This window comes from Eleginops maclovinus, chromosome 3 (assembly GCF_036324505.1).
Source record: "Eleginops maclovinus isolate JMC-PN-2008 ecotype Puerto Natales chromosome 3, JC_Emac_rtc_rv5, whole genome shotgun sequence".
In the NCBI taxonomy this organism is placed as follows: domain Eukaryota; kingdom Metazoa; phylum Chordata; class Actinopteri; order Perciformes; family Eleginopidae; genus Eleginops; species Eleginops maclovinus.
This window is the reverse complement of record NC_086351.1, coordinates 2255451-2279286: the sequence shown is the minus strand read 5'-3', so window position 1 is coordinate 2279286 and position 23836 is coordinate 2255451. Positions and strand designations below refer to the sequence as shown.

The window sequence follows — 23836 nt, the reverse complement described above, 5'->3', positions numbered from 1 at the left end:
TGTTCTCAGCTTCACCAATCAAATGCCAATCCCCGCACAATGCCTGTCATTTAAACGTGCACCTGACTGTCATTATGCAAATGAGGGAGTAATTAGCCAAGAAACCTGGAAGCCCTAACAAGTTGTTTTGCGAAAGACTCCGGGATAATTTCAGATAATGAGCCTCACATTGTGCGCCTCGGTTTACATAACACAGAGCATTTTAAAAAGGGATTCCCATATCTAGACACACACTTCATCACCGTGCTAATGTCTTACAAATCAGACCCTTTATGATTGCCGGGTGAGAGTGTGAAAAAAACACGTTCAGCGTTACCTGCCACAAACATGCCTTGCTGCTGCTATTTTGGCCCCCTGTCACCTATTGACCTGACAGGCAAGTGTCGGGGGAGAGCCCACATGTCAGCTGCAGGTGGAAACTCTCAACAAGGAGCGATGCTGTGGAGCTGCTCGGCACATTTGGAGATCAGGATTTCACAGCACGGAGGGACTGCAGGTAAGGGGGCTTCTCTTTTCCCTTTTGCATGCTTTTTTCTACCTGTTTTTACGTGTTAAACTGTAGTTCTACTGACGGGATGGGAGCATCACAGGCTTCTGGATGTCCCTTTTTCTTTTTTTATTCAGTAGTTTGCCACGTCAGTTGACATTTTATAGAAAGCAGCTGCAGCAGACACAGCACAGTCACAGCTAATTGACTCCCCTTTTTTGATTATCTTGCTCTCTTTTTAAATGTTGCTGGTGTCTGAGAAGGTTACCTGAAGTTTTGAGGTGACACAGGTATCGAAGCATATTTCCATCTTTACTTCCATACATGCAGGAGCATAAAAAGACATTTCTTGGCATCGAGAGAAAGTCTTTAGACGCCAAGCAAAATGTCTTATTTTAATCTCCTAGGAAGACGGTGCCAAAGGTCCGTCCTCTTGAGGAAAAGTGGATTTTACTCTTCTTTTTTTTTAGCTGTGATATTTAAAATTGCTGACCCTGACAAAGATGAGTCCAACCAGTATTCTGGAGCTGTAATTTCATTCCCTCGTCTTTCCTCAGCTGAGCAGTTAACAAAGGCATCAATCTGGAGGTTTCCAACCCTCTGAAGATGTACGGCCTGTACCTCGAAGCCGTCAACGATTACATTAACGAATCCTACGGAGAGGACGTGTGGAGACTCATCGAGAACCGAGCAGAGATACCCCACCTCAAGTTCGTCCGACATCAGATGTACAAGTACGTAAATCCTATTTTCCCATCAATATGTGGTGCTAAAAACTGAGGTTTTAAGCAAAAACTGTGGATTTTGGGGTCAATGATTCAAAGACTGTTAAAAAGATGTAAAACTGTCTTATATAATAGCACAGAATCTTCACAGTGCCTTGGCATTTTAAGACCTGAATAGATACTAAAACTGAGCCACAATAACGACATTTATTCCTTGGGTAGATATTCTGTATTAAGGGGCCTGAGCGTACAGTATGTGCAGCTGAAACGCTAACAGATGTGTTGAAATATGAGCTGCTGCCTTTTATTAAATCAAATAAATCTTACATTTTTGAGAGTTAAACTTTCTGTCTTTTTTTTAACAGTCAAACATCACACTCTACACACATACACAACCACCCCCCTCCCCTTCCCCAGTCCCACAATCAAACCTGAGCAAAATGCACAAGAGCACAGGACATTTCCGGAGCAGAAAGACAGTAGCTGGACGTCAAGGACGACTCGTATCGGTCTTATTGTATTCGACTTTGTTTTAATTATATTTCAGTTTTTTTAATGACTGTTTTCCCATTTGTTTAAATGTAATCTTAATGCACTTTGAATTGCTATGAATAGAAAACTTGCCTTCCCTATGACGATACCCTTTGAAATGCTATCGATCAATCAAAGTGTATTTATTCAAGCCCAATACCACACACTTTACATCTGTCTCAGTGGACTTCACAGTTTGTACAGAACACCCTGTGTCCTGCACCCTCACATCGGTCAAGGAAAAACCTCCAAAGCAACCCCACACTTAACGAGGGAAAATGGTAGACACCTTGGGGAGAGCAACAGAGGAGGGATCCCTCTCCCAGGACGGTCAGACGTGCGATAGATGTCGTGTGTAAATTAAATTGGGTAGTACAAATGCTGGAAAAATGCATGTTTGTATATATGAGAAGAAGATGAATCCAGTTCTGACATGGTAGACAGAACATGCAGTTTAGCAGCGTGATAAAGGAATTATACATCAGTAAATGTTGTATTTTATTGACTACGATTACTTTGTTTGACGAAACGTTGCTTACTTTCGGGTCAGAGCTCTACCAGAAATCCTCGCATTAGCAGCTAATTTAGCATAGCTCAAAAGGAGCATGTGTTAATAGCTTTCCCTCCACTATGCAGTGACAACCTGATCCTGAGGTTGGCGAAGGCGGCGGGCGAGGTTCTGGGAAAGACCCACGACGAGCTGATGTACGCCTTCGGGGTCTACATGGTCAAGAGGATCGGAAACTACGGATACGAGCGGATCCTAAAGGTGATGTAGTGACAGATTCTTTGTAGCTAACGGCAGCATTGTCCTCATTTCTACACTACGTCACTGACTGATGATGCCTTAGTCACATGGTATGGAAGACAGAAGGGTTTAATATTTCTGAATCATGGATAAGTCATTTGGAAGCAGCCACTTGAACCTTGGATCTTGACTACAAGTGTTTGGCTGCGTTGAGCGGGTACAACGGGATAGCAAAAAGCACTACTTCCAATTGAAATGTTCCTAATGGAAAATTAAGGTCTCATTCATTAATGTAAAATAAAACAAACTGTTTCCTTTGTTTGGGTAAAAGGTTATCTTTGGGAGGTACAGAAAAACAAGAGCAATGATCGCTAAGAACACAGAGATTAAAACAGATTCTCACTACCAAGTATTTCTGACAACATGAAAAACTACTTTAACAAGGAACATAATTCATAAGAAACAAGCCGCAGTTATTGTTTACCATTTAAATACCATCGTCATCCATCTTCTCCAGGTCTTGGGGCGAAATGTGCGCGACTTCATCAACGAGCTGGACAACCTGCACGAGTACTTTCGCTTCTCCTTCCCCAAAGTGCAGCCGCCCAGCTTCTGCGTGGAGGAGGAGTGCGAGACGAGCCTCACGCTGCACTACCGCAGCACCCGCAAGGGCTTCACCCAGTTCGTCAAAGGTGAGGAGAGGACCAGAGCTATGGTTTACCACAGTGTACCAGTGACAGGGAACTGGGTTTGATCCCCAACCCAAAGAAAGCGTAAAGAGTTGTGGAAGAAAAGTCGAACAAAATCAAATCTTTTCCGAACCACTCTTTGTTGTCCTCGATAAAAACAAAAGTCCACATTTTTAGGGAAGATGTGGAGGAAACAGGATCAGGGTTTAGGAAAACACGTGCGGTGCACTTACTGTACATGTAACTACGACATGATGAAACTTTCCTTTTGCTAAGCTAAACGAGGTTAAAGGAAGCATTGAAGCTCCTTTCCTATCATCTAGAGAACATGAACAACTCCTAAACACTATTCCATGACCTAGACGTTAATAATAAGGGGAGATAATTCACTAAGATTTAGTAAAAGACGACTGCGGTGCCGAGAGAATTCGACTGCACCAATACTGGTTGATGTAAATTGTCCTTTCTTCTGTTAAGTGGAGTCCGGTGTAACGTCAGCTAATGGAGATATTAAACGAAGCATTGAAGCTCCTTTTCTATCATCTAGAGAATTCAGCAGCTCCTAACCTGGGTGCTACTTAAGTACTCTACGGTAATTTCACTAAAAAGTCTAACCGCCAAAACCTAAGGCCAGGGTTTTAAGAGATGAAGGTCCTATGTCTTTTCCTAAGCATTCGTCCTTAAACTCAGGGAAAAAACTCCATTTGGAAAAAGTAACTGCAAAAATAAGTTGTACTGCAACGGCAGATGCAGGTTCTCTTTCATAAAGGATGGTACGATGTATCCTTTGCTAAAGGAGGTAATGAAGGAAGCATTGAAGCTCCTTTCCTTGGCATTTTTAGAATTGGAACAGCTCTTATCATTTGACTCAGTTAGCAGTAAAGAAAATTGACTGATCAGTCGCAGCCTAAATCTTATCTTTATGTGATATCTACCCATTGCATGCTGGGAAATGCTCTAGTCCCATGAATCTAAATGTGCTTAAGTATTTTTTTTAAATAGTGACAATAACCTACAAAGTGTTATTTGGTTTGTCCGATGAGAGTTAACGCAGGACAGACAACATGAATGATTTAATGCCTTCATCAATATGTTTGCATATTTTTAAATGACCTATACTTCCAGAAAAACTGTGCAGAGTGTACACCTATGTCTTCTGTTCAATTGAAAGTTATTGTGGAGAAGCAAACCTGCACTTTCAGCTGCGATACTACATAAGATAACCTGGATGACATTAAAGCAACATTGAGTTTGCGGTGTGCAGGAAATATGTTAAGTCTATGCACATTACTTTTCATAATGCAGGGAACTGAACTGAAACAAGAGAGAAGGTTAGAAAAGACATTGAGAGCACTGGAGTGTACTCTTTGAAATAGCCTTATGAGATGATCATATTTGTTTTAATTAAAGTGATTAAACAGTATTGGATCAAGAGAGTCAATGACACACCGGTTGATGGGTTTATATAGCTAACAGTTTGACCTTTAAAACTGAGAGGGATGAACCCAGTTAGATAGGACAACGAAATGCAGAAATGCTAACCAGATGTGCAAGAGAAGCATAGAAATATATTATCTAATCTAATCCAACTTTATGTATATAGCACATTTAAAAACAACAGAGTTGAAGTCATCAATACATATATAAAACGCAGCTTAAATTCGTGTAAAACAATATGAAACACAACTAAATAAAACCCCAATGTCAAAGCACAGAGTTACAAGTCTTGTACATGGTCTGCAAAAGCACGGGAGAAAAAGTGGGTCTTTAACCGATATTTAAAAGACAGGTTTAGTGGGAGGGGGAGCAAATCTGTTTCAGACCCCGGGAGCACGAGGAGGCATCTGTCAGCAGACCTCAGTGACCGCGAGGATTATCTGCATTACCTCAATATACATCCGTGTCACTACTTTTATACAACTCCTCATCGAGAACTGAAATACATTTTATGTTTACATTTGTTCACATTACCAAACTCAACCAGCTAACACACTATTTTAGACACACGCGCGCGCGCAGGTGACGCATTGTATCCCGTCATACACTTGTCAATTAACCGGTAAAACTACGATAAAATACGATCTCAATATCCTATCACCGTACTGCTGGTTTGTGATAGTTACACGTTCAATATACATCTGCGTAATACCATGATACAACTCCTCAACACTTACCTGAACCTCACCCAACATGGCTGAAAACCGCACGGTGGCAGAAGTGATGCCGTTACCTCCTCTGCCTTTCACCTGAAGGACCCGGGAGCTGCCCTCTGTGCCTGTGTGAGCTTTACTCCATGTAACCATAACTTCACCTGCTCAATAATAAAAGTAGAAGTACTCAGTCTTGTACTTGAGTAAAGTATAAGTACTCAGGTATTGTACTTGAGTAAAGTAGAAGTACTCAGGTCTTGTACTTGAGTAAAGTAGAAGTACTCAGGTCTTGTACTTGAGTAAAGTAGAAGTACTCAGGTCTTGTACTTGAGTAAAGTAGAAGTACTCAGGTCTTGTACTTGAGTAAAGTAGAAGTACTCAGATCTTGTACTTGAGTAAAGTAGAAGTACTCAGTCTTGTACTTGAGTAAAGTAGAAGTACTCAGATCTTGTACTTGAGTAAAGTAGAAGTACTCAGGTCTTGTACTTGAGTAAAAGTAGAAGTACTCAGGTCTTGTACTTGAGTAAAAGTAGAAGTACTCAGATCTTGTACTTGAGTAAAAGTAGAAGTACTCAGATCTTGTACTTGAGTAAAGTAGAAGTACTCAGGTCTTGTACTTGAGTAAAGTAGAAGTACTCAGATCTTGTACTTGAGTAAAGTAGAAGTACTCAGATCTTGTACTTGAGTAAAGTAGAAGTACTCAGATCTTGTACTTGAGTAAAGTAGAAGTACTCAGATCTTGTACTTGAGTAAAAGTAGAAGTACTCAGATCTTGTACTTGAGTAAAGTAGAAGTACTCAGATCTTGTACTTGAGTAAAGTAGAAGTACTCAGGTCTTGTACTTGAGTAAAGTAGAAGTACTCAGGTCTTGTACTTGAGTAAAGTAGAAGTACTCAGATCTTGTACTTGAGTAAAGTAGAAGTACTCAGGTCTTGTACTTGAGTAAAGTAGAAGTACTCAGATCTTGTTCTTGAGTAAAGTAGAAGTACTCAGGTCTTGTACTTGAGTAAAGTAGAAGTACTCAGGTCTTGTACTTGAGTAAAGTAGAAGTACTCAGATCTTGTACTTGAGTAAAGTAGAAGTACTCAGGTCTTGTACTTGAGTAAAGTAGAAGTACTCAGATCTGGTACTTGAGTAAAGTAGAAGTACTCAGGTCTTGTACTTGAGTAAAGTAGAAGTACTCAGATCTGGTACTTGAGTAAAGTAGAAGTACTCAGGTCTTGTACTTGAGTAAAGTAGAAGTACTCAGATCTTGTTCTTGAGTAAAGTAGAAGTACTCAGGTCTTGTACTTGAGTAAAGTAGAAGTACTCAGGTCTTGTACTTGAGTAAAGTAGAAGTACTCAGATCTTGTACTTGAGTAAAGTAGAAGTACTCAGGTCTTGTACTTGAGTAAAGTAGAAGTACTCAGATCTGGTACTTGAGTAAAGTAGAAGTACTCAGGTCTTGTACTTGAGTAAAGTAGAAGTACTCAGATCTGGTACTTGAGTAAAGTAGAAGTACTCAGGTCTTGTACTTGAGTAAAGTAGAAGTACTCAGATCTTGTACTTGAGTAAAGTAGAAGTACTCAGATCTTGTACTTGAGTAAAGTAGAAGTACTCAGGTCTTGTACTTGAGTAAAGTAGAAGTACTCAGGTCTTGTACTTGAGTAAAGTAGAAGTACTCAGATCTTGTTCTTGAGTAAAGTAGAAGTACTCAGGTCTTGTACTTGAGTAAAGTAGAAGTACTCAGGTCTTGTACTTGAGTAAAGTAGAAGTACTCAGATCTTGTACTTGAGTAAAGTAGAAGTACTCAGGTCTTGTACTTGAGTAAAGTAGAAGTACTCAGATCTTGTACTTGAGTAAAGTAGAAGTACTCAGATCTTGTACTTGAGTAAAGTAGAAGTACTCAGATCTTGTACTTGAGTAAAGTAGAAGTACTCAGGTCTTGTACTTGAGTAAAGTAGAAGTACTCAGGTCTTGTTCTTGAGTAAAGTAGAAGTTCTCAGGTCTTGTACTTGAGTAAAGTAGAAGTACTCAGGTCTTGTACTTGAGTAAAGTAGAAGTACTCAGATCTTGTTCTTGAGTAAAGTAGAAGTACTCAGGTCTTGTACTTGAGTAAAGTAGAAGTACTCAGGTCTTGTACTTGAGTAAAGTAGAAGTACTCAGATCTTGTACTTGAGTAAAGTAGAAGTACTCAGGTCTTGTACTTGAGTAAAGTAGAAGTACTCAGATCTGGTACTTGAGTAAAGTAGAAGTACTCAGGTCTTGTACTTGAGTAAAGTAGAAGTACTCAGATCTGGTACTTGAGTAAAGTAGAAGTACTCAGATCTTGTACTTGAGTAAAGTAGAAGTACTCAGGTCTTGTACTTGAGTAAAGTAGAAGTACTCAGATCTTGTACTTGAGTAAAGTAGAAGTACTCAGATCTTGTACTTGAGTAAAGTAGAAGTACTCAGGTCTTGTACTTGAGTAAAGTAGAAGTACTCAGGTCTTGTACTTGAGTAAAGTAGAAGTACCAGAGTGTAGGAATACTCTGTCACAGTAACAGTATTCTAAATGTTCCTCCAGTGAAAGTAGAAAGTACTCTCCTCTAAATGTACTTAAAGTAGCGACAGTAAAAGTAGTCATTGTCTGATTGGTCCATTTCAGAATAATATCTCTGATATGTTTTATAATGATTGATCATTAAAGTGTTCTCAGAGCTGGTAAAGGTGCAGCTAGTTTGAATGGCTTTGTATACTGCAGGGTAGCTGCTGGATTTACTGCAGGTGAACTAAAGTCTGATTTAAGGGAGATTGTATTTACCATCATTCATCCTAATCTGCCTAGCAACTACAGAGATTAAATAAATGTAGTGGAGTAGAAGTACAAGTACCCCTAAGGGGTTACAGCACTTGAGTAATCTACTTGGTAGAGGTAGTAGAAATGTAGACAGTAAAATAAAGACACTATAGACAGTATTTACACTTTTTGTTATGTATGGTATATTGTGTTAAAATGTAAAGTAAATGATCTGTTGCGATGCTAGCAGGCAAGGTCAGTCCATTCAGGGAACTGGTACAGAATAAATAACAGGGCCTCTCGATTACTCTTCAGCTTGTTCTGCAATGAAGCTTGCATAAGCCCATAGTGATGTCCTACAAATTGACCTCTACACATCCATGTGTGTTTGATTGTCTCCTTCAGGGCAGCTGTCTCAAGTGGGACGGCAATTCTACAGCACAGACATCGAAGTGGAGATCCTGTCTAAAGAGGAGACAGAGAAAATGACGTATGTGGTACGTACTCAGGGCTTAGGTCAAGTGTGAAGTCGGGCGTCTGACCTCGACCCGGTGTCGGTTCTATCAGCAGGGGAATATCTCAATCAACTTCAACAGGACGCTAGGCGGAGATGTTGTTTACCCTCGTAGAGCAAAGTGTTTATTGGATGGAGATAAGTGTTTATTTGGATGGTGAAATATCTTACAGGAGAACAAATGAGAAATATGCAAACACGTGTTGTCCGGCTTCAGCTTACATCAATGTCAAGCCTGTTTGTGATTTTGGATGTATAAATGAAACGGTTGCAAGTGCATAGAGGAGAGGGTTGAGACAAACGACCCCAAAAAGATGAGTTTTAATAAGTCAGCCTGAAGTTGTAGTCCAGACTTCAAGAAAACTAACTCAAACTGTATAATTTTTTTGGTTTTACATAATGTCTAGAATAAAATGAATGTCCCCCCTGCTGTTTGTCCCAAAAGCAGAGAGAAATCACTTGGATTTATGAAAAGATAAGCGAGCACGTCCCAACCAATCGATTCAAGCTCACATTTGTATTTATAAGTAACTCATAAGGTCCATTGGTAACCATTTTAATTTGACATGAGGTATCTTTTAATAAAACACGATGTAACCAATAACTTAATTGACGTCAATGATCTTTTAATAACTACAGTTAAGTTATTTGTAACATTTAGACTGAGGTTTTTGCAGATTTGGTAAGTTATAGCGTTAGTAAAAGTTATAATTCATCAGTTCTGCAAATTATCTGAAGCTCTTTGCCAGAGAGACCTGACAGGCCAGAGGTTTTCCTTGCCAATTAGTTAAGTATTTTCCATGAAAATGCCTCCAGTTGCAGCTCGAAACCAGTTTTTAACTAAAGACAATGTAATACATTTGATAAACGTTTGCTGTTTAATGCAACAGTTAAATTTAACATTTGTATCCCAAACTGTAGTTTTTACTTGAAACCACCACAAGTACATTTTCACTCACTAAGTTGTAATTCAAACCCTGAATAAACGTCCCACTGCTCGTCCGTCCAGGTCTATAAGATGAACTTCGACAACGCCGCTTTCAAACACCGCATGCCGCAGCAGAAGACGGCGCCGGGCTACGAGAAGCTGCCGATGAAGCGAGGCATCTTCTTCGACATGTTCCCCTTCAGCGTCATCTTCCGCCGCGACATGACCATGTACCGCATCGGGGACGGCCTCAAAGAGGTCTTCTCCGACCTCCAGGGCAAGAAAGTCAACGAGGAGTTCACTCTGATCAGACCCATGCTGGAGTTCAGCTGGGATAACGTGAGTCCGGATTTGTTAATACTAGATATTCCTCGTGGGACTTCAATTACTGCAACACAAATCAATCCTTCTGCTTCCTCTCATTAGATCTACACACATTTGAACAATGTGTTTGAGCTGCTGTCGGTAGCGGTGGTGGAGAGCAAGCAGAAGGTCAACATGCCCAAACTGAGCAAGGAGGATCCGGAGGAGGGACGAGAGAAGGAGGAGAATGAGAAAGCAAAGAGGGAAGAAGAAAGAGGTACCGGGTCGCTCCATTTCAATCATTCCCGATGCATTATGTATATAAAAAGGGTTCATTTCAAATGGATGGGATCACTAAACGTCCATCAAGTCACTCCATCATTTCAAAGGTCGGGCAGAGCTAAATGAAATATTTATTATATATTCAAAGGGAAATGATTGAGGAAAATCATTTAAAAAATACAGTTTTGAAAGTTACTCAACCTTCAAAGCATATATATATATATAACTACACTGCCTGGCCAAAAAAAAAGGTCCCCAGCCTGTGGGGGGCAGTGCTATGATCTGGGGGTGCTGCAGTTGGTCTGGTCTAGGTTCAGCAATGTGCCCAAAGAATGAGGTCAGCTGACTCCCTGAATATACTGAAGGACCAGGTTATTCCATACATGGGTTTATTCTTCCCTGATGGCACGGGCATGTTCCAAGATTCCAGGAACCATCAGGCTCTGATTGTGAAAGAGTGGTTCAGGGAGCATGAGACATCATTTCCACACATGGATTGGCCCCCACAGAGTCCAGACCTGAACCCCATTGAGGATCTTTGGGATGTGCTGGAGAAGACTTTGCTCAGTGGTCCGAATCTCCCGTCATCAGTACGAGATCTTGGCCAAAAATAAATGCAAGACAGAAATAAATGTTGTGACGTTGCAGAAGCTCGTGGAAATGATGCCACAGCGAATGCGTGCCGTAATCAAAGCTAAAGGCGGTCCAACGGATATTAGAGTGTGTGACCTTTGGCCAGGCAGTGTCTATATATATATATATAGTGTAAATTGTAGCACAAGTGCAGCCTGGTGAATGAAAAAAGGGGAATTTGATGAATAATAAAGTAAGTAAAAGGTATCACCAATCATCGTTAGTGCAATGTTACCAAATATATTTCATCAAGTATTGTAAGTACTAGAAAATACATCTTTGAGGTACATTTACTTCACTTGTATTTCTATTTTAGGCAATTTTTCCTTCTACTCCACTACATTTCAGGGGCAAATGTAATACTTTTTACTACATTACATTTATCTGACATTAGTAACTAGATACATCCATCATCTGAGTCGGGTTACGCCAATAATTATTATCCAGTTATATAATTTGTACTGTTCTGAAATGATCTTTTGTACTTTAAGTTTATTATCATGCGAAGTATCATTGCGAAAGCAGGTCCTTTTACTTTAAGATTATGTGAACACTGTATTATCAGCACTTCTTAATGTGTAAGAATGAAGCATAATGGACATAAAACCAGAATATCACCATCAAGAGCGGGCAAGACGGAGAATTTATAACAAGGCGATGAATTAGTCATTTATTCTCCTGTTGAACATTACCATTCTGCTCGAGCCTGGCCGTGTGATTAGTATTCTCCGCGCAGTCGTCACACATTTATGGCCCTTGTTAACTCTGCTGCTTAACTACAAACCTGGTTCATTCAGTCCTCTCTCCTCTCACTGTTTCTGCTCCTGTCCCTCCATCAGAAGAAGGGAGGTCCAAGGAATTGGAGGAGATGAAAGGCTCGGACCAGGAGTACAGCGGCACCGTCACCCAGTACAACAGCTCGGCAAACTCCGGAGGCGAGGACATCGAACTGCTGGCCTTCCAGACTGTCACCGGTCAGAGCCTGCTTCCCTTTCTAACAAGCTAGTTTTTAAATGTGCCACAGTCCCGTTGACCTGTCCCTCCTGACTCCTCTCAGGGAAGTGCAGCGAGACCATCTTTGAGGACATGCGGGAGCCCCCGAAGAAACCTCTCCACCTGAAGGGCCAGATGAAGTACGTCCCGCCGTGGGACTCCCTCATCTTCCTGGGGACCCCCATGTAAGACCCGGCCTACAGACTGACTGTTTAATGTGTCTGACCCAGAATAGAGCAGGTGCAGTGGTGACGTATTTTTGTAGGCTGACCAGGAAGTTCGCAAAGCAAGGCAAGGGGTCAACAATTGGATTGCAGGAAATAAAGCATGTGGCATACACACAACTATGATACTTACAGGTTTTGCTCAGCAGGATAATCTGCACATGTTAACACCACTGGGATGTTTGAAGTGTCAACTCAATCGGGCGAAAAATCAAGCTAACGTTAGGCTATAAAGGAGCTACAGCACGGCCGCATGGCTTCAGTTCACCACCGCTAAGCTAAAGGCAGCTAACGTTCACCACAATGACGTTCAGTAGACTTATTTAGACACTTGCTAGCAACCGTGGTTTTAAGACACACAGAAGCTTCGGACATACACCAGAGGGGTATTTACGGATGTATTTTATGTTGTACAACAAACACGAACACCACGTAAGATTGTGTTAACAACAGAACTTATTTCAGACATTGACCTCGAGAAGAGGGACCCAGAGTTGGTCAAAAGCTGAAAATTTAGGGTTCATTACAGTGCCACGCCACACAAGCTCTTGTCATGGATCCAATACCGCAACAATCAGGACACTAGAGTATAACACAAAACACAGATCCGCTGGTGATTGAAGTCAAGAGATTATAATTCTGTATAACAAAGACATAGAGTCGGGCAAAAGTATGTGTTTGAACTCGGGTTGTCGGCGATAACGCTCATGATTAATCTGGACACGTTACATGTTAAAAAGGCATGAACGCAAACCAAAAATGCTACCATAACCCCAGAGTATCTTGCTTTTCTTTCCTTTCTAATATAAATGCATCCTCATTTGTTCTCCCTATGTCTGCAGTATAGAGACAGTGGAGGACATGATAAAGATGGGGGTGTACGTGAATGATCTGAACCTGCATGACTCCAGCAGAGAGCTGATTCTGGCCGGGACGCAACAATCGGCTGAGCTACAACTGGCCCTCGACCAGGTGAGGAGAAAATCCCTATTCTGCAGGGATAGAGCATTGCACACAAAGCACACTTTGTCCGAAATCCCACAGCAGGGGGGGGGGCGTTTGAGGTGCTGGTTCATAGGGCTTTATAAATTGTACTGAAATATGGTTCCCAGTTGAAGCTGAGTGATATGATACGCTGGGTGCACAACATGTAAGACCTGCCAGCTTTCTGCATTGAACGGTCCGGCCAGGTGAACCCAGGTGAGCGCTCTGCTCCCGAATCGTTTTCAACCATTACATGCACCTCGGTCATGCAGGAGAGATGTGGATTAAGAGGATTAGAGAAGGCAGAGAGGGATTTCTGAGCTTTAAGACTGTAACTGTAGACCCTTTTGTCCAATTTCCCCATCCTCTAGGAGCAACAGAAATACGCTCAGCTGCAGGAAATCATCAAGAAGCTGGACGAGGAGAAGAAGAGAGGAGATTCTTTGCTGTACGCCATGATCCCTAAAGCTGTGGCCGACCGCCTCAGGAAGGGGATCACTGCGCTGGAGACATGCCAGGTACACAATGCTACTTGGAAACATTGCTAGCGTGCACAATATCACTGCCAAACCGAGGCCATAGATGTCTCCTAACACATCATTTAATCAAAGGAAGCACGAGTCCAGCATTTCATGTTCGTATTTTTCTGTCGACACAATTGCACACGGAGGTCGGGGGGGGCAGCCGTGCAACATTGCTTTTAGATTGGCAGTGACCTCCACAGGAAATGGAACTGCCATTTTTTACACAAGCAACATTTTACCCCAAAAAAGAACTTCAAATCGCAGCAGCTGTGCAAGAGGAGGGAGGAGAAGTGAGAAGGGGTTTTTTTACCAACAGGGTCTAAAGATGTCTGAAGGAAGACACGAAGGTAAAGGTCAATGTTATTAGCATTCAAGACACATGAGGGGTACAGAGCAGACAGAAATTGAGTGTACTGCTTAACAATATCCTAATGTACACACTAAAAACAATCCACCATAGGCACTTTGAAAATATACTGCTGTTTCCTCAGTGAGAGTTTAGCATGACATCAAGTTTGTTTTGTATCCCAGGTCTTCCCAGATGTGACCATCCTGTTCAGCGACGTGGTGAAGTTCAACGAGATCTGCATCCACATCACTCCCATGCAGGTGGTGGACATGCTCAACGAGATTTACATCGTGTTCGACACGCTCAGCGAGAAGCACAACGTCTATAAGGTCAGTGGAGAAGAGCAGCTCAGCCAGATGCAGGACAGAGACTCAGGATCATTTTCATCATCGATTCATCCGATACATTTTCTCTAGATGACATTTTTTTAATCTAAAAAGTGTCAGAAAATACTGAGAAATGTCCTGCATCATTTCTCAAAGTCCAGCTGATTCGATATAACTTTACTTTAAACTGTGTCATTCATTATTATTATTATTATTATTATTATTATTATTATTATTATATTTCCTGAATGTTTCCTAAAATTAAGCTACAAATTATTTTTTACATTTTTCTACTTAAATAATTAAATTAAAATATATAAAATTAAATGTGAATATTTTTAGTTTAAATATTGATATTATTTGTTAATTTAAAGGACATTTTACATCATTATATTTATTTTATTATTGCATATTAAATCTTTCACCTGAATTTATTCTTGACACAAAACTAAATGTACCCTCCTGGATAAATAAAGTAGTCCGATTTCTGAACCAATGAAAGAGGTGCATTCAGGTATCGTTTGTAGTAATCGTCTCCCTCCCTTCTGTCCAGGTGGAGACGATCCGTGACGCCTACATGGTGGTGGCGGGCGTGCCCAACAAGACCACCTTTCACGCGCACCACATCTGCGACATGGCCCTGGACATGCTTAGCTCCATCGACCACCTGAAGGACCCGTCCACCGGGGACAACATCCAGATCAGAGTCGGTGAGCGGAACAACGGCTGCAGCTTTAGAGGATCAGAGTCCATATCAGAGACAGATTTATTTTCCATCCGGAGGTCACGGCTCAGGGGTCAGACCGAGATCACTGAGTGTTTTGATCCTTGTACTTCAGACAGGTTGGGCTCTTTATCCTCTGTATCACTGTGTCTCCTTTAAAGACACATCTTGAGATCCTGGAGCACAACACAAAGATTTTCTATCAAACAGAAGACCAAGGTTATGTACGAAGTAAGACAAAGACAGTGTCTCCTTACCGTCACACTGCTGCACTGGTGCCAACACTAACCACGGATCACGTCCCTCAAACTTGTACTTGAGAAAAAATATGCTTTTATTTTAAATAAGGAAGAAGTTACATCGTTTTCTAGGTTATAGTTTTGAGCCTCTCTGTTGAAGCTATTGGTTCTTCTCCAGTTCATAAATCCTCTGGTTTGGACGTTAAAACCTTCCTTTCTTTCCCTAACCGCCGACATCTTTGCAGAAAAACAAGAGATTTCCCAAATATAAGTCTTGTTTGTATCATTTGTTTATCCCTGAATGTGTTTAAGATGTAGCCATCAGACTCCTGGAATTGAGTTCCGTTTTCATTTAATTTGCAACTGGGAATTGGCATAATACCGTGGCAGATATTATCTTATGGTCTGTACCTTAAAGCTCTCAAAGTAAAGCACTTATTTATTAGTTCATTGATGTTTTGTAGTTAATAATCTGACTTGTTAAAATAACAAAAGCTGTCAAATACAGGTAGTGGAGCAAAAAGTCGAGTTTTTGTTTTGTTTAAAGTAGCATCAAAGGTAAAGTACAATACCTCGAAAGTGTGAATGTACTTTATTGCATTGCACCACTGGGGGACGGTTACAATTAGGATAAAGTATTTACATTTTAGCATTTCTTTAGTCAAACCCTCTCTGTTGTACCTGTTATTTGTAATAATGACGACTGTTAAGGAGATGACTGCAAGCTAAATTACTTTCAAAGTAAACCAATTACAATCGTGAGGAACATTAGACAAAATGCAGTAAAAACATGGGCTCTGTAAGGATATCAACCAGCTGATATTTGCTCCTCTAAACAGTTTTCCTCTCCTTCTCTCAGGTATTCACTCGGGGATGGTGGTGGCAGGTGTGGTGGGTCTGAAGATGCCTCGCTACTGCCTGTTCGGAGACACAGTGAACACAGCCTCCAGGATGGAGAGCAATGGAGTGGTGACTATACTAACATAATGAACAACCCATCACGCTGCAAATGTGCCAAATAACCCCCGAGGCTGTAGTGTAGAAATGACTGCAACATGATTCCCCTCAGTCAAATGAAAGAAGATTAGCACAGAATGACACCATGCTGCTTCTTAGTTAATGCAGGCGGCTTCATTTGCTTTCCATTACTTACAGTAATATGAGTTAATGTCATGTTTTGTTTGGAAATGATGAAAAGAAAGTAAATTAAGAAAGGGGAGGCGGTGTGTGCAGGCTTAATATCCTCACTAACAAAACCCTCATTTGAGTCCAGGGAGTTTAATGTCTTCGCTCCCCTTTGATGGTTTGAGAGGGGTTTTATTAACCATGGAGCTTGTGTTTCAATACTTAGCTTTAGCAGTAGTTGTGTGTTTGTGTGTGTGTCTGTCTGAGCAGGGCATGCAGATTCACATCAGTCAGACGACTAAAGACCACCTGGAACACGAGCCCTATATCATCGAGGAGAGGGGCAAAATATTTGTGAAGGTGAGTACACACACTTTATGTTATTTATTAAAAGGACAGTGCATGGCTTATAGTACAAAAAGCTACGCATATCATTACAGTATAGAGTATTTATTTAACAGAACAGTTTCACATTATTTTATTATAGCTGTACACTTTGTATGCTCTTAACTCGCACCATTTTATCAAAGCACTTTTTTCTAGTGCATTACTTTACTTCCTTATTTCTTCTATGAAGTATATTGTGAGAAACACTGTTGGCAGGGCCTGGGATATAAAGGTCCCCTATTTAAAATGGTGGAAATTTAGAAAAAAAAGTCTGAATTTTTAGGAAAAAGTAATCATTTTAAGAAATAGTCAGAAATTCAAAAAAGTTGAAATTTCGAAAATCAGAAATTGGAAAAGAAAATCAAAACGAAAAAATTGGGAGATAAAATGTGTGAATTGTTTAAAAGAAGATGATTAGGACCACGTGAAGAAGAAGAACGATGAGAAAATAGTGGAACATTTTTAGAAGTCGAAATTTAGAGAAAAAAATAAGTCTGAAATTTGAAAAAAGTCAGAATTTTTAGGAAAAAATTGATTATTTTGAAAAAATAGTCAGAAATTCCCCAAATGTCTAAATGTGAGTGAATATTCAAAAGAAGATGATTAGGGCCACGTGAAGAAGGAGGTAGAATAATGAGAAGATAGTGGGACATTTTTAAAAGTAGAAATTTAGAAAAATAAATGTGACATTTGAAAAAAAGTTTGATCTTTTAGGAGAAGAGTGATACTTTTGAAGAACACGTCGGAAATTCCAGTCTGAAAAGAAAATCAAAAGGAAAAAAAAATTGGGAGACAAAAATGTTGACGTTTTACTCAAAATTTAGACTTTTTTCAGAAATATTAATTTTCCTAGAATTTCACTTTTCTCATTTCATTTTTAAAAAGAATTTTCACTTATTTCTCATAACTTGATTTTTTTCAGAATTTGGACTTGGGGGGGGGGTACTATCTAAAATAAGACAGTTTAGACCTGTATTAATCCCTGTTGGGAAATGCAGGTGACATAGCAACAGAAAAGAGTGAAAGAAAGGACAGTACGGTGTATAGTGTACATGGCCAGGTGCAAGGTCGAGTGCAAGTCTTAAAGGTTGTTCCTACAGGGCTCCATGGTTAGATTTATACACAGTATTTCTGATCAGCACACTATCTTCCAGGGTAAAGGCTACATGAAGACCTACTGGCTGAAAGGGAAGAGAGATTTATCGTTCAAGACCCCGGCAGAGCTGCGCTACAGCGCCGAGCAGAAAGACTCCGAGGACATGAGCTCTAATGGGTGAGTAACAGAAGAAAGGCAATCTGCAGCAGAGCAACACTTTTCCTTTTGTGCACAGTGAGGACTCAGGAAGCCCCCCCACAGAGTCGGTCTGAGCACTGATCATTGCCCCCCCGCAGCACCAGACAGCGGCACACTGAGAGGCTGTATTACGGGGGTTTGTTTGTTAGGAGGTGTCATGCTGACCAAGAAAATCAAAGTTTTCACAGAGATAGCAGCGAAAACGCTTTGTTACTGAAGCAACACAAACACAAAATGAAGGGAGACAAAACTGGCAACAATCGCAAGACAAATGTGACTGAAGTCGAGCCTTATGCTGGGAAAAGGTCAATGGAGCTTCAAGTCTTTGCACACACAGTTTGTCCTCACTGTTCCATCGAAATAAGTTATTAAATTGAACATTTGGTGGCAGTGACGCCTGCACCCACACCTCTGTTCTCCCCAGGGAAGGGCAAGACAAACACAAATTGGGATGACACTAAACTGGCAATGCAGCGATATAAAAAATAGTCTGAAGTCAAGCCTTACCAAAACTCTGAGGCTGGAAACACGTCCATGGAGATTTGAGTCTTTGCACACACAGTATTTAAATTGAACACTTTGTGGCTGTGACATCTGCACCCACACCTTCGTTCTCCCCAGTGAAGAACAACACAGCATTAAATGGAAAGTTCTTCTGCCACTTAAAGTAAACTCCACTAACTCCCAGTGCAGTTCTTCTTGCTTCAAGTATTACTTTGGAAAAGGGCCTTGAAATAAGTCGACATAAAAAGGATTTCCATCTCAGTTTCTAGAAGTTCAAGATGGTGGCTTTAGATGTTTAGTTTTGTAAATCCACAACCTCAAACATGTTCAGTTTAATAAGATGTAGAACAGAAGAAGTGGAAATCTCGAAGAAAACTGCTTTTTCATGAAAAAATCTCACCGGCAATTGGTGTTTACCTTTCTGTCAAATGACTCATTGTTTTTTAATTAACGAGACATGCATTTTTGTGGAAATAACATCTGACCTACTTTGGACACACCCTTGCACAAAGACATCTAAAATGAATAATTTGTCATGTTTGTATTAATGCAAATCGCCTCAACTAAGTCTAATATATATATTTTATTATATTCTTTAGTATTTTAGTTGTTTTTATACTCTTACCTGTGCTATCCTTTTACATTTTTCTGCTTAAACACCTGAATTTCCCTTCAGCGATACATAAAGAGTTATCTTATCCTTCTGACGATCATTTCTGCGGCAAAATGATAAAGCAAATGTGTTTTATACTCAAGACTACGCCTGTTTTGACTGAGAAATTAATACTGTGTAAATGCACCAGCTCCATAAGCTCCAACACCAAGCGCATGGGATCCAACCTCAACATCGGCGGCAGCGAGGAGCAGGTGGAGGCCAAGCCGAGCCCCAGCGACCTCCCCCTGGAACCCGCCCCGCCACCAGAGGTCGCCAGCGAGCCCGCTGCCGTCTCAGACGAGCCCCAGGAGAAGGAGAAGGAGAAGGAGAAGGCCAAAAAGACTAAAAACAACAAGGGGCCCAAGCTGGAGGGCCCCCCGGTGAACGCCGTGCCCGAGTCCTTGCCCCCCGAGGAGAACCCGGCTCCCCTAATCAACAGCAAGAGGAACAGCTTCAGGCAGCAGTACGCCAAGCTGCCCACCACCCTGCCCATGCGCAGTGCCTCCTGCTCCATCCTGTGAGCAGAGGGGGGAGAGTGGGGCGGTGGGATTACAAGACAAACCCCAACATGTGATGAGGGTGTGAGGCTAAATATACCATTGGAGGTGAAAGGGAGGGGGTGGGGGGGACAGAGATTCAACATCTGGCAGTGACTTACGGTCATTGCATTTTAACCAGATGTGGAGGAAATATTTAACTGGAGTAAAAGTAGAAATATCAGAGTTTAGATTTACTCTGCTCGGTGTAAAAGTCCTGCATTCAAAATGATAGTTCAATAAACTCCATAAACCAAGCACTGAGCAGCATTTGTAACCCTTGCAATGACTGACCATTTGCATTTTAAACCAGTGGTGGAAGTAAACAAATGTCAATCAAAAAGGTATCCACAGCACCAAAAGCCGAAGTAAGGGTCGCTCTGTGTTTCGGATAAAATAACAATAAGTTACCGGTTTAGATTATTGATGCATCCATGTGTTCACAGCTGCTGACTTTGTTATGCTGTTCCTGTTGCTGCTTCAAACACCTGAAGAGGTTTCACAACATGCCTTCGACTGCTTTACAGAAAAGGAAGTGCACTGAAGAGGAAACGGCACACTCACACGTTAAATGAGAGGTTTAAAATGATACTACAGGTGTTTAGCTTTATTTTGCTACCAGCCATTCATGATGAAGGGTTTATGTGACACTACAAACAGTACGGATTTTAACTGAGATGGGTAAAAGTAAAAGTAAAGGATGGCTCATCTAATTCAGTGACGTCGTCAGAGGTTGTATTTTATTTCGTTCAGAGTAGTAAGTAGTAAGTAGTAAAAGCTAGATATTCACAACATTGTCTTCACTGGTTTTGGTTGTACTTCCTGTTTGTGACTGACTGCATTTGTTTCCTGTATGATAGTGTGTATTTATATAAAAATGTATGGCCACTCAAACTGTCACGGTGTCATTTCTTTGTAACAGAGTCATGACACAAATGCACCTGATGGAGGCTTGGTTGCAATTCCATCCTCCAGTATATCTAGTGTCCTTTATTCCTAAAGTAGTATCAACAAATATTTTGTAAAAAAAAAAGGGGAAGTTCTTAGAAAATATGAGTTTTTTTGGAATTAACTGCTCCACATTATATATTACATATTATATATATATATTATATTATATTACCATATGTACCTTCTGCATGACAAACATCTGCACAGGGTTAAAATAGCATTTAATGGGAATAACAAAAACAAACACCATATCCGTTAGCTCCAAAATAACTACCAAATAAAAATGTAAAACAATCGCAGTAAGTTCTAATTTTACATAATTGTGCACGACGTATTTCCCCGTTCTATGCAACTCCGCTACATTTCAGAATATTTTGAACTGCATGTATTAGTTATTAGGTTTAAAATATGAAAACACATGATGAATTTATACGATACGATGCTGTGCTATTGGACCCAGTATTTCACAAGCATCTAAAGTTAGTGAGAAATAAAATCAGGATAAAATATTATTGTATAATACTACAACTTACTGTACTTCTACTTAAACGATCTTTGAATTAAGGGTTTGAAGTATTTTAAGACCTCATTGTTTGTACTTGTACTTCAGTAAAGGATTTAAAAGATAGATAGAATCGGAGGATGAGGATTGTCACATGCATGCACACAGCAGAGCACACACAGTGAAATTGGTCCTCTGCATTTAACCCATCCTAGTACTAGGAGCAGTGGGCAGGGGCCGGGGAGCAATGGGGAGGGGGGATTGGAGGTGTCCGGTGCCTTGCTCAAGGACACCACAGCAGGGCCTAGGAGGTGAACTGGGACCTCTCCAAGTAGCAGTCCACCTTCCATATTTTCAAGTCTGTTCGGGGACTTGAACCGGCGACCCTACGATTCCCAGTCCAAGCCCCTACTGACTGAGCCACTGCTGGACAAAAACTTCTTCCAGCTCTTGGAACATTCTTTAAGATAACAGGATAATTACAAGTTAATGAAAACATGAATTACTTAATAAATCATGGACTGGGAACAATGGGATTTACTCTCTGGTTTCCTGAAAACACTTTAGTTTTATTTTGCATTACAAAGAACTACTGTGCTGCATATCATAATGGCCTAAAGTTCAAACTAAAATACATTACTACTACTACTAATAATAATAATAATAATAATATATAAAAAGCATCTTTCAAGGTCGCCGTACACGATATACAAAACAAAAACAAGACAATAAAGCGAGTCAGTATTCCAGTTGTCCGGTGGGAAGGAGTTCCAGAGTCTCTGGAGCCCATGGTGGTTAAAGGGTGGTGCAGTGAGGTGGATGGAAGACCTAAGCGTGCGAGGGGGGTGTGTGTGTCGATGTGCAGGAGGTCCGAGAGGTGCAGAGGAAAGAGGTTGTGGAGAGCCTTAAAGGTGAGGAGCAGACATCCATCCATCCATCATCAGATAACACACACCTCATTCATTTCATAAGGTCATTAATCACCACATCACGTCTTCTGTAGTTTCTTGTGTATCGCACCACGTCCATTCTTCCCACTTATCGTCTAATATATGAACTGTATTTCTGATTCTCACGCTTATTTTCTCCACTGTATTTCCACTTTGAGTTTATTAGGATATCATCTTTCAACAAAACCTTCACATCTAATCAAAAAGAGGGAAGGAAGGATCGTACATCGGATCCAACCACGGGGATAAAGTGAATCCCCGTTCGCTGCAGGATGATTCAAATTACATTTCTCTTCACCCCCCCCCCCCCCCCGGTATCCAGCATCTGTTCGTGTCTATCTGTGCTCTCATCTATTTTATAACGAAAAGGAAGGACAGCAGGAGCACAGAGAGCACCTATAAGCTCGCCAAATCCTCCTTTCAATGCAGCCTGCAGATCCTCAGGAGCAATTAGCTGACCTCAGCGGTTATGAGGTCACCTATTCCCGTGTTAGTCATCAGGGGATAACACACTGCCATTATGTGAGTGACCATAAGTGTGTGTGTGTGTGTGTGTGTGTGTGTGTGTGTGTGTGTGTGTGTGGAGGCAGCAAGGTCCAGGCGATCCTATAATGAAAGATAAGTGAAATAATTGAAGTACCTCTTATTATCTCATAACCAAAAGAGGCGAGTGTGTAAAATTGTGTACGGTAGCAAAAGGTGAGAGCTCATTCCTGGTCGAGCGTACACACACACACACACACACACACACACACACACACACACACACACACACACACACACACACACACACACACACACACACACACACACACACACACACACACACACACACACACACACACACACACACACACACACACACACACACACAGCCGAGAAGTGCTCCCTGCTGACGTTTCCTTGTGAGATGTCATTATGCGATAAAGAGGAAGCCATCAGGAAACCACTTAAGCACTACTTCCTGTCTGTTGCCACGGAGACAGACCTCATTCTGCTGTTGCGAGAAAAAGTTTACCAAGGGTTTTGTTTTTACTCCAGTTAATTTCTTCCTAGAAATAGGGGCCCGGAGTGGGAGGCATGACCCAGAGGCAGGTGTGTGTGTGTTTTAGGGACACTGGTGGGCTGCTAGGAACTCCTCAGTCCAGCGTGACCTTTGACCCCCCAACATCTGACAACAATTAGAGCGTTTATTGGACTGCTTTTGAATAGCCTGCACTTCAGCCACACACACACACACACACACACACACACACACACACACACACACACACACACACACACACACACACACACACACACACACACACACACACACACACACACACACACACACACACACACACACACACACACACACACACACACACACACACACACACACACACACACACACACACACACACACACACACACACACACACACACACACTTCCTGGTTCCACATGAATTGCTTAATTCATGACTTCAACAAGCGGACATGTTTGCGGCTCTGGCCAAAAACTTGCATGTAAACAATATCAGGTTCAACATCTTGATTGTGTCTCATACTAACCCTCGTGTGTGTTTATATTTCACTCACTCAAATGACACCTTTATGGCGAGCCGCTCAAACAGAGCTTCATTCATAAGCGTGATATCAGCCTTCAGATTTGATTAACATTTGAGTTCAATAAAACTCTGAGTCCTCGGAGGTCAATTACTTTATGGAGTGGGTTTTCCATTGATATCGGACAAAGTGCACTCATCAGAGCCAGATTTAGAGGCTTATATTTAATTTGTGTAGTTGAGGTTCAAACTGAGTTAATTTGAGATAACATG

General features: G+C 41.1%; 1 protein-coding gene across 2 annotated transcripts; it reads left to right on the top strand.

The window, feature by feature from the left end:
- Window positions 1–433: 433 nt before the first annotated feature.
- LOC134861477 (soluble guanylate cyclase 88E-like) lies at window positions 434–19675 on the top strand. Of its 2 annotated transcripts, none has more exons than XM_063878707.1 (17): window positions 434–496; window positions 1045–1221; window positions 2380–2512; window positions 3009–3183; window positions 8494–8585; window positions 9612–9869; window positions 9957–10110; window positions 11591–11722; window positions 11806–11926; window positions 12808–12937; window positions 13321–13467; window positions 14005–14151; window positions 14702–14858; window positions 15971–16080; window positions 16507–16596; window positions 17778–17896; window positions 19225–19675. In XM_063878707.1, exons 2-17 carry the CDS (start codon window positions 1094–1096, stop codon window positions 19595–19597), a joined length of 2466 nt encoding a protein of 821 aa, XP_063734777.1. In that variant the 5' UTR covers window positions 434–496; window positions 1045–1093; the 3' UTR covers window positions 19598–19675. The 2 variants fall into 2 exon arrangements, with proteins under 2 accessions (XP_063734777.1, XP_063734775.1); XM_063878705.1 differs by having other exon boundaries at window positions 11588–11722.
- The last annotated feature ends 4161 nt before the right edge of the window (window positions 19676–23836 follow it).